This window comes from Erythrolamprus reginae, chromosome 2, assembly GCF_031021105.1.
Source record: "Erythrolamprus reginae isolate rEryReg1 chromosome 2, rEryReg1.hap1, whole genome shotgun sequence".
Lineage (NCBI taxonomy): Eukaryota > Metazoa > Chordata > Lepidosauria > Squamata > Dipsadidae > Erythrolamprus > Erythrolamprus reginae.
In genome coordinates this window covers 83,905,803-83,925,968 of record NC_091951.1, presented here as the reverse complement: position 1 = coordinate 83,925,968, position 20,166 = coordinate 83,905,803, and the positions used below count along the sequence as shown (strand labels likewise).

At 43.5% G+C, this 20,166-nt stretch overlaps 1 protein-coding gene across 1 annotated transcript in view; it reads right to left on the bottom strand.

The window, feature by feature from the left end:
• The window catches only part of PHF2 (PHD finger protein 2), a 155,241-nt gene that overhangs the window by 67,862 nt on the left and 67,213 nt on the right, over positions 1 to 20,166 (bottom strand). Inside the window, exon 2 of the mRNA XM_070738534.1 lies at positions 14,096 to 14,181. Coding sequence (XP_070594635.1) covers positions 14,096 to 14,181 — 86 coding nt within the window. The remainder of the gene's footprint in view (positions 1 to 14,095; positions 14,182 to 20,166) is intronic.

The window sequence follows — 20,166 nt, the reverse complement described above, 5'->3', positions numbered from 1 at the left end:
TCCTGCAAACTCTCTTTGTATGTTTTAGTTTCCAGTCTCCTTGTCATCCTGGTTGCTCTCTTCTGCACCTTCCCTAATGTTTCATAATGACAATAATGCTAACTCTAACAAAATATTATAAAGCTAGTTTTTGTTCTGAAGAGACATTTGACATTTTTTCCCCATCTGTTTATAAATGTTAATACAACAACCTATATGAAGTACGCTGAACTGCGATAATTTAGTAACCCCGAGAACAAGCCCGCTATATAATTAAGTAGTGAGCTATACAATTTTTATAAAGCGAAATGTAAATCCTGGATAGAGTTCAGGTTTACTAAACTACACTTTTAATCTCCACTGTTAAGAGAAGCACTTCAAATTGCAATGTAGAACATACCATACATGTCAAGGGCTGGTGCAAGATAAAATTAAATCATGATACAATGTATTATTTACCTAGGCTCTGAATCATGTATGAAGGAAGAAAGTCAGCCCAGGCAGATAACAAAGGCATAATCTGTCTCTTTTCATAATGTTTATTTTATTGATTAAAATGTGCAATTGAAAAATTGATGAGTTAAATCCTAATGCCACAGTGAAGGCTCACTGTTTAGCTGTTATTCAATAAGAAACAAAGGATGTGTCAGATCAGATTAAGTGAAGACATGAAAACTGAACTCTACATTTATAAGTCCTCCTGATGCAACCCCTTCAGTCATTTATCATTCATGGTTATGATGCTTAGATGGTCATGCAAGTTTAATTATATCAACATTCATGGCCTATGAAAAATTACAATTTAGATATAATGGTTCTAGTGTGTGAACTGGATATGGGGCCGACAGTCCCTATCAGAAAAGGGTTTCTGTATATAATTCTTGTTCAGGTACCTTCTCATCCTCAATGGAATCTGATTCTCATTTTATCTAACCTTCCTAAGGTAAGTCCCAAACTTCTCTGCTTCGGATCAAGAAAAAATGAGCTATCTAATAGAACATACAGAAGTTTTAAAGCAAGGGGAATGCATCCCTAATTTTCCATACAGAGAATTATTTAGTATAAATTAAATTATATTATTTAATTTAATTACAGTGGTACCTTAAGATACGAACTTAATTGGTGCCGGGGGGAGGTTCGTAAGACGAAAGGTTCGTAAGACGAAACATTGTTTCCCATAGGAAACAATGTAAAGTCAATTAATCCGTGCAACCAAAAAACCCCCGCAAAAAACCGGCTTTCCGCGACTGCTGGGAAGCGGCGCGGCTGTTTTAAAAGGTGACAGCCAGCCTGGGGGGCTTCCCAGCACAGGGTTCGGGGGTGCTGGGAAGCCCCCCAGGCCGGCTGTCATCTTTTAAAAGAGCCGCGCCGCTTCCCAGCTGTCTCCTGAAGCCGAACGCGGAAGTTCGGCTTTGGTGTTTGGCGTTCGGAGACAGCTGGGAACCCAGCGGTCTCCCGAACGCCGAAACCGGAAGGGGCAAGGTGGGGGGGGGAGAACGGGAGGCTCAGCATACCGTCAGTCGCAGCGCTGGCTGTCAACTTTTCTTTTTAGCACTGGGGAGGCAAGTCAGCTCCTGCCCAGTTTTAAAAAGAAAAGTTGACAGCCAGCGCTGCGGCTGACGGAATGCTGAGCTTCCCGTTCTCTCTCCGCCCCCTCGCCCCTTCGCCCCCCTGTGTTCCTAGGAGAAGTGCTGGTGAGGAGCAGAAGGTCTGTCTTGCCTCAATCCCCAGCACTTCTCCTAGGAACACAGGGAGGCGAAGGGGCGAGGGGGGGGGAGAGAGAACGGGAGGCTCAGGAAGGGAGCTCGGGAAGGAGCCCACGGTCAGTCGACTGCGGGCGGGAGGAAGGCGATTGTTCCGCTGCCGCCAGCATGGCCTGGCTGGCAGCGGAAGATGTAACGGAGCCCACGGGGGATTCGCCTTCCTCCCACCCGCAGCCGACTGATCGTGGGCTCCTTCGCAACCTCGGAGAGCTTCCAGGGCATGAAAGCTCAAGAAAACCAGGAAGCTCTCCGAGGTTGCGAAGGAGCCCACGATCAGTCGGCTGCGGGCGGGAGGAAAGCGAATGCCACGGGGCTGGGCTCGGCTTCCCTCTCGGCTCACCCCCTTACCAGCCCCGCCGCGGAAGGCTCCATTCTGTTCCCTGAATGGAGACCGCCGGCCGCTCAATCGGGCCGGCAGGGAACAGAATGGAGCCTTCCGCGGCGGGGCTGGTAAGGGGGGGAGCCGAGGGGGGAGCCGAGCCCAGCCCCTTGGCATTTGCTTTCCTCCCGCCCGCAGTTGACTGATCGTGGGCTCCTTCGCAACCTCGGAGAGCTTCCTGGTTTTCGTGAGCTTTCATGCCCTGGAAGCTCTCCGAGGTTGCGAAGGAGCCCAAGATCAGTCTCGGCTGCGGGCAGGAGGAAAGCGAATGTCACGGGGCTGGGCTCGGGAAGGGGCAGCGAAGTCGGTGCCAAGGCACCCTAAGCCCACCGGTGACCGCCAAAGGGTTGGCGAAGGGAGGGTGCTGCGGCGACCCGACCAAGCCTATGGACGCGCCTCCCGCCGCTCTGCCCAATCGCAAAGCCAAAGGAGGCACGGGAGGCGGTGAATGTCATGTCCTCTGGCCAGTCACGGGGGCTGGGCTGGGCGTTTTCCTGGAAGGAATGCCATCCACCACCGAGCTTTTCGTAATCTGTTTAAATTTCCTTCACTCCCCCAACATTCCCCGCCTTGCCTCGCTTGACTGGCCAGAGGACATGACATACACCGCCTCCCGTGCCTCCTTCGGCTTTGTGATTGGGCAGAGCGGCGGGAGGCGCGTCCAATCGCAAAGCCAAAGGAGGCACGGGAGGCGGTGAATGTCATGTCCTCTGGCCAGTCAAGCGAGGCAAGGCGGGGAATGTTGGGGGAGTGAAGAAAATTTAAACAGATTACGAAAAGCTCGGTGGTGGATGGCATTCCTTCCAGGAAAATACCCAGCCCAGCCCCCGTGGAGGCGTTTTTCTAAAAGGAGTGCAATCACCACCACCGAGCTTTTCGTAATCTGTTTAAATTTCCTTCACTCCCCCAACATTCCCCGCCTTGCCTCGCTTGACTGGCCAGAGGACATGACATTCACCACCTCCCGTGCCTCCTTCGGCTTTGTGATTGGGCAGAGCGGTGGGAGGCGCGTCCAATCGCAAAGCCAAAGGAGGCACAGGAGGCAGTGAATGTCATGTCCTCTGGCCAGTCAAGCGAGGCAAGGCAGGGAATGTTGGGGGAGTGAAGGAAATTTAAACAGATTACGAAAAGCTCGGTGGTGGATGGCATTCCTTCCAGGAAAATGCCTCCGGGGGGGGGGGCTGGGCTGGGCATTTTCCTTGGCAATCTTCCCTTGGCTTCCCTGGCCGCCTGGCGCTGCGATCTTCCGATGTTCCCTTGGCTTCCCTGGCCACTTCCCTGGCCACTTCCCTGGCCACTTCCCTGGCCGCCTGGTGCTGCGATCTTCTGATCGCAGCACCAGGTGGCCAGGGAAGCCAGGGAAGATCAGAAGATCGCCAAGGGAAGATTGGAAGATCGCAGCGCCAGGCGGCCAGGGAAGCCAAGGTGGCCAGGGAAGCCAAGGCGGGAGCAGCGGCAACGCTGCTCCGGTTGCCTGGTCCTCTCCTGCCTCCAACGCTGTTGTTCCCCGCTGCGTCAGGCGCCGCAAGCCCCGAGTCAGACACACCCTCGCTGCCGCGCCCAGCCACTGCCCGCCCCGTCCTAGCCAGAGCCTGAGCCGGCCCGCTCGGTCACGCCTCCTCGCCCGCGGCCCGCCCACCCGCCCAGGATGCAGACCTGCTGCCTCTCCCGTGCCCGCCACCGGCCTGATCCTGCGCCTCCTGCTTTCCCCCCCAGCCAAAAATACAAAGGCGGTCTGCCGCCGCCCGCGGAGCAATGGGAAACTGAAGCTGCTGGCGGTTTCAGACTCCCTTTGCTCCACGCTGCTCCGCCCTGCCTGTCATGCGATGGCAGACCATCTTTGTGTTTTTCGCTGAGGGGGGGAGCAGGAGGACCTTCTTGACTCCCTCCCCCAGCGTCGGACCTCCTGCCCTCCCTCCCAGCCAAAAACCCAAAGCGGCCTCCTGAACGTTTTCCGTCTTACGTACCTGCCGCTGCCGCCGAGAAGCCCCGCAGCCCGGCTGTCACATTTTAAAACAGCCGGGTGGCTTCCCAGCAGCCTCTCCAAGCCGAACGCCAAACCCGAACTTCCGGGTTTGGCTCCGGGAGGCAACTGGGAAGCCCCCTGGCTGTTTTAAAAGGTGACAGGTGGGCTGCGGGGCTTCCCAGCAGCCTCCGGAATGCCAAACCCGGAAGTTCGGGTTTGCCGTTCGTAACACGAAAAAAGTTCGTAAGAAGAGGCAAAATTTTTCTGAACCCCGGGTTCGTATCTCGGGTTGTTCGTAAGATGAGGGGTTCGTATCTTGAGGTACCACTGTATTTATATATTTAAGAGATTCCTTTAGTAGTCCAGTTCCCAAAGAAGTCCAGTTTCTTTCAACTAAATTAATGGCGCACATTTCCTTGAAGATAAAAATGGGGACTACTGTAATTGTAAAGATTTTAATTTTACAAAAACGGTGAGGAAAGTTTCGCTGAAGGATAATGAGTGGCCTAAAGTCACAAGTTTTCTTTGTGGCAGAGCGTGGGACTCTCTGACACTACGCTTCAACCACTTTGTTACAGGAGTGGGTTTTAACTTAATTCACTTCCAGTTTACTTCCTCCCACGCAATGTGGATGCCATCATGGGCGTCCATGCGCTTCATGCGCACATCCACGCACAGTGCTGAAAGTCCCCCCCAACCTTCCCCAAAGCCGAAAACAAGATGGTGACACATGTGCAGTGCTAGAAACTCAGCATCTGTGCATGCTTAGAAGAAAAAATATATAAAACAACAGAGAGAGAAAGAGAGAGAGCGGAGGGTGGCTTGCCGGTCCACGCCCGCCTGGATAAGCGGTCCCGCATGGCCCCAGCGCCGGACTCCGCTGTTGATCTCCGCCCCCGTTCGGCTCTGCAGCTAAGAAGCAGCAGCCACGTCCACCCCTTCACCCTTCCCCCACGTCCCCGGCAGCCAGCGTCTGGCCCCACACCACCTCTACCACCCGGTAACGCGCCCGATCTCTACCTCTCTCTTTCTCTCTCTGCTGCCAGCGTGGTGCATGAGAGAGAAAGAGAGAGAGCAGAGGGCGGCTTGCTGGTCCATGCCCCCCTGGATGAGCAGCCCCGCATGGCCCCAGCGCCTGCCTCCACCCCCGTTCCGCTCTGCAGCTGAGAGGCGCGTCCACTCCTTCGCCCTCCCCGGCACCCAGCGTCCGGCCCCACGCCACCTCCACCTCCCGGTAAAGCGCCCGATTTCTTCCTGCAGGAACGGGTGGTGGGGCACCGTGAAGGGCCGCGCTTGAAGGCCACCACGGCGCCGCAGTTCCAGATTGCTCACTTCTACGGCCAGCAAAGCTGGCTGCCCGGGAAAGTGGCGTACTTTTTAAATGTGACTCTTTCCTGCATCAGCCAGCATAGCCGGGCAGTTGGCTTTGCTGGCTGGAGAAGCGAGCAATCTGGGGCTGCGTAGCTTTGCGCAGGGGGGACATGGGGACAGGGCGGTCCCCGCCGCCTGTGTCAGCGGCGAGCTGTGCTCGCCTTGTGCCGTGGGGGGAGGCGATGGAGGTCAGGGCTTTTCAAGCAGCCACCTCCCCCCCACACACACACACACTTAGCCATGGTGCACTTAGCTGAGACTTTCAGTGGACAGTTTTTCAAATGCCAATCGCCTTTTCATGAATTTCGCGTCCACTCACCGCGGAGGAGGAGGGGAGGAGGAGGTGGAGAGGAAAGGGGGTGGGGAGGAAAGCGGGCTTGCAATTGGCCAATTTCTTTCTCGCCTTTAGGGAGAGGAACTGTTGCTGCTCTGCCATAGGGCAGCAACAGTTTCTCTGCCTAAAGGCGGCAAAGGAATGGGCCAATTGCAGGCCCGCTTTCCTCCCCGCCCCCTTGCCTCTCCAACTTCTCCTTGCTCAGCAGCCGACTGCGGTGAGTGGACAGGAAATTCGGGAGCTTATTTTATCGACCAGTAAAATCTCGTGAGCTGCGGCGGGCCGGTTAAAAGACCTCGTTGGGCCGCATCCGGCCCATGGGCCGTAGTTTGGGGACAGCTGATGTAGAGTATTATCTCAACATGTTTGTCGTGTAGCTGTAGTCCAGGCCTTGGTTCTCACTTGCTCGCTCCTGGTTTGCTTCTTCCCGCACTGCTTCGCTGTGCCTTATGGTGTGTGCATGCAGTGGCGAAGAAATACAGCCCCCCCAAGGGGTGGGCTACTGCACGGATGGGGGAGAATGCAGTGGGGTAGTAAAAATGGAGCTCCACCCAAGAGCACCCAATTTGCATTGAAAGATGTTGAAAGAAAATGCAAGGTGTCCTGCATAAGCCACGCCCACAGTGTGGTAGTAGAGAAATTGGTAGCCCTTTGCTGCCCTCCCCCCCACACAAAAAGCCAAAAACAAGATAGTGACACATGCACAGACATGCACAGTGCTGGAAATAATAATAATAATAATAATAATAATAATAATAATAATAATAATAATAGTCGTAAATGAACAAGCAAAACTACTGTGGGACTTCCAACTTCAGACTGACCAAATTCTGAAGCATAACACACCAGACATCCTGATTGTGGAGAAAAAGAAAGTATAGATCATCGACATAGCAATCCCAGGGGACAGCAGAATTGAGGAGAAACAGCTAGAGAAATTAGTGAAACATGAGTATATAAAAATCGAGCTGCAACGACTCTGGCATAAGCCAGTGAAATGGTCCCAGTGGTACTTGGCACACTGGGCGCAGTGCCAAAGGATCTCAGCGGACATTTGAAAACCATTGGAATTGACAAAGTCTCCAGCTGTCAATTGCAAAAGGCTGCTTTACTGGGATCGGCAAACATAATTCGCCGCTACATCACTCAGTCTTAGGTGCTTGGGAAGCGCCTGACTGATGATGAAATACGAAATCCAGCATAGTGATCTCATTTGCTGTGTTGTATTGACATAATAATAATAATAATAATAATAATAATAATAATAATAACAACAACAACAATAACAATAATAATAATAAATTTCAAAAAAAGATGCTGACATGTACGGACCAGCACCAACCAAACTGGTTCTGTGAAATCATCGTGACATCATCAGCAGGTTGCTATGGGTTCAGGCAAACCACTCCAAACTAGAAGAAACCCACCTCTGCTGTATTTCCTCTTTCTAACATGAAAACAGCCCCATAATTTTGTTCAAGACTTAAACCACTAACAACCCAGCTCTCAAAATGTTTGGCAGAGGTCTCATGAATTAAGACTTCTTTCAGGAGAAAACTTAAATCACATTTTCTATCACAATAAAATTCAGATGCAATTCTGGCTTCCTTAGGGCATTTTGTTTTCCCCAAGTTATTCAAGACATATATTTTTAACAAGTGCATGTTTCTTCTACATAGTAGCCTTCTGAAACACTATTAAATCAAAATTACTGTTAATGTTGTATAAGGAAAACATTTTTATAAAGTAGCAAGCCAGCAGGCTACAGTGGTAAAGTAGAGAGCACAAGAAATTATTTTTATATTGACATTTGGAAGGCATCCATCACTGAAAGTGTGTGCCAGACATTCTTTCATTTTTTTTAAAAAAAATGCTATAATTGCAAAAAGAACAATAAACCCTTATCTTTTGTACCTAAAAGTCTGCAATAAATAACAGTCAGCTGACAGATAGGAGAAGACAGAACATTTTTTTCTGATTTGCCCCTAAAATAAATTAATTTCCTAATTAATTAACTTCTACATTCTAATAGCAATAGCACTTGGACTTACACATCATTTCACAGTCCTTTACAGCCTTCTTTAAGTGGTTTACAGAATCAGGATATTGCCCCCAACAATTGTTGTGGTCCACCTGCAGCCTGTGCAGCTGACATTAGAGGCAGACAGCGAAGAGGCTGGGGGGGCATCTGGGCCAGGCATGGAGCCTGGAGAAAGTTCAGTGCCAAAGACCTTCAGAATCTCCAGAGACTGGCGTAAGTAAAGAAGAGGAACAGGAGGAGCCTGTTCTCAATGCGCGCATGCACAGAAAGGCAGGAAATGTTCGAGGAGGACTACTCGGGAGTAAGGCTTGAGGATAACTCGCCACTCCCATAGCCTATTTAAGTGATGAAAAAGAATGAGAAACTTGCAGGAAGCAACTTCGTTCATTTTTAGTCCTTGTCTTTGAATTCAAGCCTCTGTTTTGCTCCTCTTTGAAATCGTCAAGTTTGCCTGCAAATTGTTCCTGGGCCATTTGCCAAAGAAAAGCAAGGTTTGTGTGGGTTATCTGCTGTTAATCTGAAAGCCTTTTTGTCAGACTTGTGTTCTTTTATTTCAACTATTGCTGACTGTTAAGGAGACTAACAGCCATTACACCGGAAAAAACTGGTTATACTTTATTTGAACTTCGAACTGCTAAGGAAGACAATTAGTAGCCGCTACTATGAAAGAGAAGTTTATAAAGATACTGTTTGTGCTGTGTTCATTTATCAGGAGGCTGGGTCAGAACAACAATCTGGGTCTTCCTTTTACCCACCTGAGAAAAATGGAAGTCTGAGTCAACCTTGAGGCTGAAGAGATTCGAACTGCCAAATGGAAAGCAACTGGCAGACACCAGAAGTAGCCTGCAATACTGCATTCTAACCACTACACCCCCCCAAGATCTTAATGTTGAGCAAATCCTTTTGTATACACCAGCCAAAATGTCATGAAAGAGGAAGCATCATTTGAAGCCCTTCACAGCCTTCTTCAAGCCAATCAAGTCCAAAATATATAGGCATAGATGGATAATCAATTTAATATGCTTTTCTGCAGTCTGGGAGTTAGCACAAAAGTACTATATCGTTATCTTTTCTAAGTAGATACCGTCTCCTTTCTGGAATGAAGATGAAGAGTAATGCTATCCTCACAATTTTCTGTGGGGCATTTAAGGCACAGAAAGGGGCCATTAGCTGTGGGGGGAAACTATTCACCAGTTGTTCCCACTCTACGTTGAGGAGGGCAAAAGTTCTACCAGATGACTGAGATGTGAATCAACTTCTTGGCTGCCAACCTCCGTAAAAAGTCAGATCCTTCAGAATGACTTTTATCAGGATTTAATGAAAGAGGCTAGGTTGAGATGTAATTACAGAAATCATAGCGGCGAGACTGTCCTCCCTCTTTAGAATTCAGTTTATGTTCAAGATTCTTACGGTGGGGATTCTCATCTCTTATTCAGCTCCTGTGTCTCTTGAAAGTGCTAAGTTTAGAATGTGAATTGATTTTAAATATGCCATCACAGGAGTTGTAGCCATTTGTCCGAACTTTTTTCTTAAAGTAAGTGCTTCTGTAGCAATCCTGTGCAAAGTGCCTGACAGACAAAAGAAGTGAAAAAAGTCTTGGCTGGCAGGTTGGCCACTTTAGAGAAATCATGGCTTACAGGATTATCTAGTGACCTTGGAGTATCGTAGTCAACACAGAGGATAAACACTATTAACTATTGACAAAGTAGCAATATTGATATTGATAATGATAATGACTGATGACATGATAATGACAATAATGATGATCTTCCAATGTCACCCCAATCCATTAGCACTAACCAAAATGCCAGGAAAGGCAATGATTGCACGGAAAGGGGCATGGCTGGCAGATGAAAAGAATCAGCAAGTCATTACTGCAGCTGCATTTATATAGGATGCTTTGTCAGAAGACAGAAAACACTGTGTCAGGGTTCCAAAGAGCATCAAAAATCAAATCAGAGTCTGAGGCAAAGTATTTCTTCAAGTTCCAATTTATTAGCAGAGCCATGTTGGCACATCTGAGAGAAACCAGAATCTGAAGTCCCAGGGTTTTTTCCACCCGGTTGAAAGTTCAATCCCTTGCAATCCAAGTACATCACATTGAACAATCTTCATCTGCCAACTCCCACCTCCTTCGATGCAGGTGAAGGAGTGCAAAAACAAAGGATGACCTTGACAATCCAGAAGGAATTTGTCATGGCTACATGCAGACATCCCTCATGCAATGACCCCTCCCAAATTCCCACAGCAAAGAATACATTTTAACACAGCATAAAGTGTGGGAGGCCAAAGACCCCAACTAAAGTGGCTTCAGCCTGACACACTACTTCCATATTGAATCAGAAGAAAGTATCTTTGGTTAAACTAAGTATGGATTGGGAATGAGAAGAGGCCTGTGACATGCAGATACGTTTTTAAAGAATGACTAGAATTTTTTCTTATGTAGATTCTCAGAGCACATTCAGATTAAGGTTTGGGTTTAGCAATATGACTCTTATAATATTAGACTAGAATATTCTTTATTGTCCAAGTGTGATTGTACACTTGAAAAATTTATCTCCAGTGCATAATTTCTCAGTGTACATAAACCATAAAATAATATAATCATAAGATACCAATAGCAGAAGGTAAAAGGAAAAAGAGAATAAAAGTAATAGAGCCCTACCACATGGGTAAATTTCCTTGGACATATTATTTAAAGTTTTTGTATTTTTATAGTATGAAAATTTAAATCTCAAATGGTTCCTGGTTAAATAAAATAGAAATAAAATGGTTGTACAAAATTGAAACATTTTAACATTACTTTCAGCTTTGATTGATAACCTAGAATACTTATTTTTACTGATATGAATGCTTCTGCAAACCTGCCATATTGTTCTTTCAATCTCATCAAAGCAATGTTATAGCCAAAATTAGTTATAATATTGTGCAGAATCATGACACCAAATGGCCTCCAGTCCTCTTGAAAGTAGTCAAAATAATTCCAAATGTCTCAATTCAAGAAGTACCAAGGTTGTAGCTCCCTGTATCTAACCAGGAGTCATTTAGTGCTTGAACTGCATATTTGGCTTCAGTTTACAGAGATTCAATTGCTTTTGCAATCATGAGGAACTTAGACAACGTTGTAACAAAGTTATAATTATTGTCCAGTTCTAATTATATATTTGGCAGTGCAGTATTGGAAGATGTGGAGAATTGGCCAAAGGAATCATCAAGAGTCGGACTGATGATGAATGAATAGCATCACCATCATCAATTATATTTTAGCTATATTTCAAAATACAGTGCTTCTGAGATGCAAAGCGAGTCTGCAGAGAGGGGCGGCATACAAATCTAAATGAATAAATAATAAATAAATAAATAAACAAATAAATAAATAAATAAAGCAATTAATGGTTAAATAGTTTTAAACAGATTTATATCATATTTAGATTTTCTATATGATGTATTTGTATAAAACAGTTTACAAAAAGAAGCCATCTGTTGTGAGTCTTATATTGAAATTAATTATTATTATTATTATTATTATTATTATTATTATTATTATTATTATTATCATTATTACACTTGTATGCTGCCCCTCTCCAGAGACCCGGGGCGGCTCACAACAACAATATAAAATATATAAGTACAAATATAATAATTAAAACTATGACTAAAAACCCATCATCTTAAAAAACAATCAATATATCACAATAATATCCACACATAACTTTTAATGGTCAGAAGGGTTGGCATGTACAAGTTGTCCCATGCCTGGCGACATAGATGGGTCTTAAGACTCTTACAAAAGGCATGGGGGGTGGGGCGGTTCGAATCTCTGGAGGGAGCGGATTCCAATCTCAGTTCTTAAAAAGGGCTCAAAGTTGATAGTGTCCCTTACATTGTTCTCTTTTTCATCAGTTCTTATCTCCTCCCCTTCTTAGATCTTAAAATTAATAACGGGGGAGGTTAAAAATCCATACACCCCCTGTTCTTTGGTCCAAACTCAACTACCACCTCCCAGTTTTAAAACTCCACCAGGGGGCAGCAGGCACGATAACAAAGTTCCAAAGTGCACTCAGTGATCTCAGTACAAGGTGTAAAGTGCTCTCAGTTTTCAGTGCAAAATAAGGAGGAATCAATTTTTTCCACCATACCATTCTCAGCGTTTTCAACATTGTCAATTCTGCTCTGTTCTTCTCAGCGTTTCTTCCCAATGCTTCTGACTCACTCTCAACTTTGTTTTTATAGCCCTCAACACTGGCCACCCTCACTTGCCAGAGTCTCCGGTATCTGCTGTTCCAATCAAGAAGGTGCAATTCCTCCAGCTGTTCCCGCAGCTTGTCTACTCTGACTAGCCAATGCCTGGGATCTGTCGCCCATTCTCCTTTCACTTTCTCCACTCTCAGTCGCTGCTCTCGGTGCTACCTCCTCAGTGTTGGTCTCTCTCACCAGCCGACACCCTGGCATTGCTCATTTGCAGCAGCTAATACTTGGGTTGTTGTAGCATCCTAGCTGAAACACTAGCTTTTGTATGTATGCATTAAGTTTATAGACTGTTCCAATCCCCAGTATTGGGAGAGATGATGGCCCAGAGGCTTAATAATACTGGAGATAGTCTCAGTTCCAGTGCTTTGAGCCCTAGCACCATCTGTCAGTCGTCTCAGCTTCTGTCCACCTAATAGCTTGAAAGCATGTTCTGTGCAAGTAGATAGCTAAGTACCATTTGAGCTGGTGCTTTGTGCAGGCAGTCTGATTCCTGAACCTTTCTGATTGTGGTATCAGTTTGCAAGGCAGCTCCGGCAAAGGGGGAGATCTTGAGTGACACTGCAGGAAGAGTCACTCATCTTTCTCTCTGGTGCAAAGGCAGCTCCTCCTTCTGCAATGCACCATGGGAAGCGCGCAAGCATTTCCTATAACAGGGCCAGTACCTTGGCAAGCCAAACAACTACTCCACAAAAGCATTGTGGTCTCCTGGCAATTGTAACAATGCGATACACTAATAGTTTTAATAATAACCCCCCAACATGCTTGTCATAAACACTGAAATAGTATAATTGGTCATCCTTTCAAAAAAAAATCTAGGCCTTTTTTATTTTGAACATTAAAAGTATAAAGGAAGTTTTTAAAAAGTAACAAGATAGGTGGAATTCGTTATTTCTGAAAATATGCTGCAATCAATAATAGCAAAATGTATCTGAGATACACAGCTAATAGAATTCTACCAGCGAACCACATACCATTTGGACAAAGAAAAATAAAAAAGGTATATTATTCCCTCTTTATTTAACATATCACTAGGGTTTTCATAGATGTAAATCTTAAATTGCACAATACGTAATCCAAGGAAATATATAATAGTATCTACCTGTTTTTTTCATACTTATCTTTTTTTAAGCATACTTATCTTTCAAGCGCTGATTCACATCTATTCATTCAATAACAAGTTTATTTTTCAGTCATAATTTTTAAAAATCACATGTATTGCTCTATTATTAAAGAAGAAACCATCCAAGGAACCCAAAAAAGAAATAAAAAATTGTAATGTTTTATTCCTTATAAGGAAGTCATTATTGACAAGGGAGATTTTCTGCCACAATGCTTCTTTCCCAGATAACTTATTCAATTTGAAAATTATTCCCTTGACATGAATCCTTTTAGATGTTCACATTCGCATTTACAATTTCAATCCTATTTTAAAGAAGATGTAATGGTTGAGACTTTATTAATATATTCTTACTGCTTGCCCAAAACAGTTTGCTACATTATGTCAAACACGAAATTATTATTAATATAATCTTTACCATATTGAGTCATTTTAAATTCTCTTATGAGCAGTCCAATCCTATTCATACTTATCTGGAAGCATATTGCATTGATTGTGATGGTTCCCAGTTAAAGCAAACAGATAAAATTATTCATATTGTCCCAAAGATTGTTTTCCTAAAGGCAATTGGACTTTTTTACTTTTTTATTTGAAAATGATTGGCTTCTAATCCAAGAAGCTTCTTCAGTTCTATTCAAATTGATATTCTCTCTCTTTCTCTCTCTCTCTCTCTCCTTCCCCCTCCCTCTCTCCCCCCCTCCCTCTCCCTCTCTCTTTCTTTTTCTCTCTTTCTCTCTTCCCCCTTCCCCCTCCCTCTCTCACAAATCTCTATGAACCAACTCATATCACATTTACACTGAAATATTAAAATGCCTAATTAGCTTCTCTTTTTAATGTTTGTAAGTAATACCATGAATTCTAGTAAAAATTATGTCTATAAAGGAATATACTCACAAGTAGATTTTCCATGGGTTTTCTCACAATTGGGACAGTGATAAATATCAATATCTGGCGCCTCATCTTCATCTACACCAACACAGCTGAAATTTATAAAAGAACAAGTCATTGTTAAACAACAATGTTAAACAAGTAAAATAATCAGATATTTCAAGACATAACAACTCTTGTGACCAAGATCTAACCTTCTTAAATTCTATAACAGGACCTTGGCTGATTCTTTATGACCTTTATCAATTTTGTATAGTACTGAGAAATGAATATACTTCAGTCTCCCTACTAAGATAATGTGTCAGATTGCAAGTGGTCAAGTGCACTTTGGTACATAGCATAACTCTATTTCTTTGTTACAGCTAAATTAAGTGTCAAAAGTCAATACCAAAGACATGCATATTTTTCATCTGAGTGAAGTTAGGCAATAGGGACCACTAATTCTTAGTCTAAATTGGGTTTTGTTTTTTGTTTAAAGAAGCAACATTCCCTCCTGCCCCAAATAATTATACAGTGAGTGCCATTAGATGAGAATGAGTTGGAATTGGTCCTATCTTGTATTTTTTACTTGTTTTACAAATGCCATTTTAATTCATGCTTTGCTCCATATAGATTATAGCTGCAAAGGCTATAGCTCCATATAGATTATAGCGGCAAAGGAAAGCTTGGAAATCAAGATGATTCTGCTGAATAGTTAAAAATTGCTAAGTTGACCACATTCACAACAATAGACTCGTAACATACTCCCAAAATTACTACTGCAGTTATTGTTCCAAATGTTTACAAACACACACCCATAGTGACACTTTTTCTCTGACTACATCTCTCTCTCTCTCTCTCTCTCTCTATATATATATATATATATATATATATATATATATATATATATATATACACATATATATATATATATACATATATATATATATATATATATATATATAGAGAGAGAGAGAGAGAGAGAGAGAGAGATATGTAGTCAGAGAAAAAGTGTCACTATGGGTGTGTGTTTGTATATATACAGTGATCCCTCGGGTTTCGTGAGGGTTCCGTTCCAAGACCCCTCGCGAAACTCGATTTTTCGCGATATAGCGGTGCGGAAGTAAAAACACCATCTGTGCATGCGCACCCTTTTTTTCATGGCCGCACATGCGCAGATGGTGGAGTTTGCATGTGGGCGGCGGGAAAGACCCAGGGAAGGTTCCTTCGGCCGCCCAACAGCTGATCTGCTCCGCAGCGCGGCAGCAGCGAGGAGCCGAAGATGGGGTTTCCCCGTTGCCCAGGCAACCGGGAAACCCCATCTTCGGCTCCTCGCTGCTGCCACGCTGCGGAGCAGATCAGCTGTTCGGCGGCCGAAGGAACCTTCCCTGGGTCTTCCCGCCGCCCAGGCAAAGGGGAAACCCCAAGATCGCTTGCCGCTTGCCCGTTCGCCCGGCCGCTCCGCTTGCCCGTTCGCCCGCCCGTCCGGCCGCTCCACTTGCCCGTTCACCCGCCCGCCCGGCTGCTCGCTTGCCCATTCACCCGCCCGCCCGGCCGCTCCACTTGCCCGTTCGCCCGCCCGGCCGCTCCACTTGCCCGTTCACCCGCCCGCCCGGCTGCTCACTTGCCGCTCGAGAACAAGAGGGGGAGAGATAGAGAAAGAGGGAGAAGGAAAGAAAGAGATGAGAGAGGGAGGAAGAGAGTGTGAGAGAGGAAGAAGCAAGATAGAGAAAGAGAGAGAGAGAGAGAAAGATGAGAAAGGAAGGGAGTGATGTCATCGGGTGGAAAAATCGCGATATAGCGTTTCACAAAGATCGCGATCGCGAAACTCGGGGGATCACTGTATATATATATATATATATATATATATATATATATATATATATATATATATATATATATATATATATATATATATATACACATATATATTTAACTGCCTTGGAAATGGCCCTGGGTTGGGCCGAGAGGCAAAAAAGGAGCTGTGATGTTCCTTCAATATACCAGGGTGATTCGACACAAAATGTAACCCTTCCCTGATACAGAGCTGAAGGGATTGGATACTGTAGCCTAGAGGATAATTCTCTGCCTTACAAGGCAAAGGTTGCAGGTTCAAGTCCCAGTGGGTATGGCTAGCTGATGAGGCCAAAATAAGGCCGAAATAGATCTATCCTAGTCTCCCTTAATTTTCAAATTCAGCTTAAACTTGTGACATATATATATATATATATATATATATATATATATATATATATATATATATCACACACATACACATAAATCTAGCAACACTCAAATTATTTGAGCAACCACCAATTTTAAGTATGAAACTTCATGCACATATACATTCTATATATGTGTGACATTCTATATAATTTGCTCTAAATTCCAAAAGTGAAGTTTTATAGAACAGAATTCTACCAGAGTAGAGTAGAATTGTATCCTTAATAATCAGCATGAAGCAGTGTGCTGATTTTATCAATTCACCCCTTTTCTGACACCTAATCATATATAATTTGGGATATCTGACTTGCACAAAGTATTTTGCTACCAAAATAAATTTCTGCTGCACAGAGGTGGACATAAATATTTTATTTTGAATGTCATAAATGTATCACATGTTCAGAACACCCATGAAGTAAGTAGCATGCAGTATAATACAACATTGTGCTGTCATCTGAATGTAGCCCAGTAAATAAATAAGACTGGAAGGAACCACATATCCAATGCTAAGACCTTTCTCACAGAGGAACTGCTTACAATCAGCTTGAGGAGAAAGAGTGAATCAGAACAAAAAGGTGAAGGAACTGGTAGCCTTCCAGGTTGTTACTAAGCATCCAACAGCCACGGTCAACATGCCCAGAAGTAGGAGATATTGGAATTTGTGCTTCAGTGATATTTTGAGAGTTCAGCAATGTAGGTAGTCCTCAACTTACAACAGTTTGTTTAATGATCAATTGAAGTTATAATGGACCACTGCAGAATCCCCAGGGTCACGTGATCAAAATTCAGGAGATTGACAACTGACTCTTATTGAGTTGCAGGGGTCACATGATCACTTTTGCGACCTTCTCACAAGCAACTTTCAATTTCCAAACATTAGCGGTGCTCAACGGTTGTGACATGCTTTGAGGATTGTAAAGTTATTTTAGTTATTTTCAGATAAGTGAGTATATTATACATCATAACTTGTAAACATTTTGTTTCTTTTATTTGGTAAGCCAAATTCACTTAACAGTATAAGTAACTTAACAACAGTAGTGATTCACTTAACAACTGTAGTAAGACAAAACTCACTTAACAAACATCTCACTTAGCAACAGAAATTTTGCGCTCATTATAATCATAAACTGAGGACTATCTATATTGATTTTAATAGTATAGATATACAGCTGTTCCTGATAAAGCAACTAAACAAAGCATCTAAATCTTCTGTTCAAAACATTAAAGTATAGCAAGAATCTTTCATTCTTTTGGTTTTGTAAATTGTTGATGTTACACAAATTGTGTGAATCTGCAGTCTTCTTCCATTATTCCCAAAAGAAATAGCAACAGAGCTGAAACTAGCACAGGCTCTATACATTTTATGAAGTGGGCTCTTATTTCTGCCTCCACTGCACTGCATTGAAGCACTTTCACAATGCTTAATCTCAACTGATAATGTGTCTTTAAACTAAAAATACTGAGATTAAAATCTTCCAAGAAATTAATATTACTTTAAAGAGATACTGTCTTCAAAATACTTCTCTTAATGATTAAATTGTTATTTGATCACAGTTACAGTGAGCCGCAATGGCGCAGTGGTTAGAGTATAGTACTGCAGCCTCATTCTGTTGATTGCTGGTAGCCAGCAGTTTGGCAGTTTGACTCTCAACATGCTCAAGATTGACTCATCCCTCCATTCTTCCAAGGTCGGTAAAATGAGGACCCAGATTGTTTGGGAAAATATGCTGATTCTGTAAACCACTTAGAGATGGCTGTAAAGCACTGTGAAGCAGTATATAAGTCTAGGTCAGTGTTTCTCAACCTTGGCAGTTCGAAGATGGGTGGACTTCAACTCCCAGAATTCCCCAGTTGAAGTCCACCCATCTTCAAACTGCCAAGGTTGAGAAACACTGGTCTAGGTGCTATGACTATTGATATTTTGAACAATTTGGAAATCTTAGCTCTGTTCAAGATACCTAAAATGTGATTCAATTTGAAAAATGTTGTAGTGTGAAGTGGTATACAGTGTTCCCTCAATTTTCGCGGGGGATGCGTTCCGAGACCGCCCGCGAAAGTCGAATTTCCGCAAAGTAGAGATGCGGAAGTAAATACACTATTTTTGGCTATGAACAGTATCACAAGCCCTCCCTTAACACTTTAAACCCCTAAATTACAATTTCCCATTTCCTTAGCAACCATTTAGATTATTACTCACCATGTTTATTTATTAAAGTTTATTAAAAAAAATATTTATTAAAGGCAGACGAAAGTTTGGCGATGACATATGACATCATTGGGTGGGAAAAACCATGGTATAGTGGGGAAATCCATGAAATATTTTTTAATTAATATTTTTTTTAAACCGTGGTATAGACTTTCGCAAACTTCAAACCCGCGAAAATCGAAGGAACACTGTATAAGCATGGTTATTGCTACAACTTCCAACAGACATATAATTCTATCAAAAGTTATAAATGTCAGATTGAATTCTTGACGCTTTGATGATGACAACTATTTGTCAGGTTCTAATGTGAGCTTTGGATGCATTTGTGTGTGAATCAGTAGCGGGTTGCACCTACCCACATACTGGTGCACTGAGCGCACATCCTGCTGATTCAGGCACACACCCGCGTGCTCCTGCATGAGCATCCTTCTTCCGATCACTGAATCTCCCACACGTGAGCATCCCCTCAAGAGATTTTGCTTCTGTGCATGCACAGGGCACAAAAAAGGCCCAAAAATTCAGAAAAAACCCGGTGCCACCCGAAAAGATGGCACCAGAGTGCTCGCACACAAATTGCACAATCTGGCATCCACTACCAGAACAGAGCTCTGAGGCATTCTGGTAGCAACCCACCACTGATGTGAATATGTGCACATGTAGCTGCAAATACTTCCCTCTCATAGTAATATTTACATTATCCTAGACTAATTACTATGGATGCAAAATGGATCTGTGAACAATCAATGGATCCACTCCCACAAAACATGTTTGAATACTTAAGAAAAATCCTAATTTACTCAGAAAAATATTTATTCAAATAGTTATCCATAAGATTTTCTCCAAATAGTTATCCATGGGATTTTCCCATGATGATTAGTTTTCACATGTCCTTCCACATTCCACATGAGGACTATGCATATGTTGTCCTCTCACTTCTGATGGAAAATTTTCATCCAATTTCTAAGTTTAAAAAGTAAAGATTAATTTTCTGCTATATAATGTGACAGCTTAGGTTTTTCCTTCTTTGTCCAGAATTCCTGAATTATGTTTGCCCTCATAAAACACCATGTTCTTTGGTGAGTAGGCCAGATACAAATAAATAGATAAATATCTTTGTTGTGACATTATTTGGTTATTCAAAACCTTAAGATGAGATCAAAACCTGTCCAAATGTATGTATGTATGTATGTATGTATGTATGTATGTATTCATTCATTCATTCATTCATTCATTCATTTATTTATTTATTGGATTTATATGCCACCCCTCTCTGAGGAGTCTTCTCACTATTACTGTTACCTGTGATCTGTAGTATTTGCAACTATAACAGAATAACAGAGTTCGAAGGGACCTTGCAGGTCATCTAGAAACCCTAAACCGTTTTAGACAAATGTTTGTCCACCATCTTCTTAGAAACTTCCAGTGTTGGAGCATTCATAACTTCAGCAGGCAAGCCGTTCTACTGATCAATTGTTTAAACTGTCAGGAAATTTCTCCTTAGTTCTAGGTTTGGCTAGGTTTTCTCCTTGATTAGTTTTCATCCACCCTTTCTTGTTCTGCCCTCAGGTGCTTTGGAGCATAGCTTGACCCCCCCCCCCTCTTCTTCATGGCATCTTCTGAAATATTGGAACACTGCTATCATGTCTCCCCCAATCTCTCTTTTTGTTAA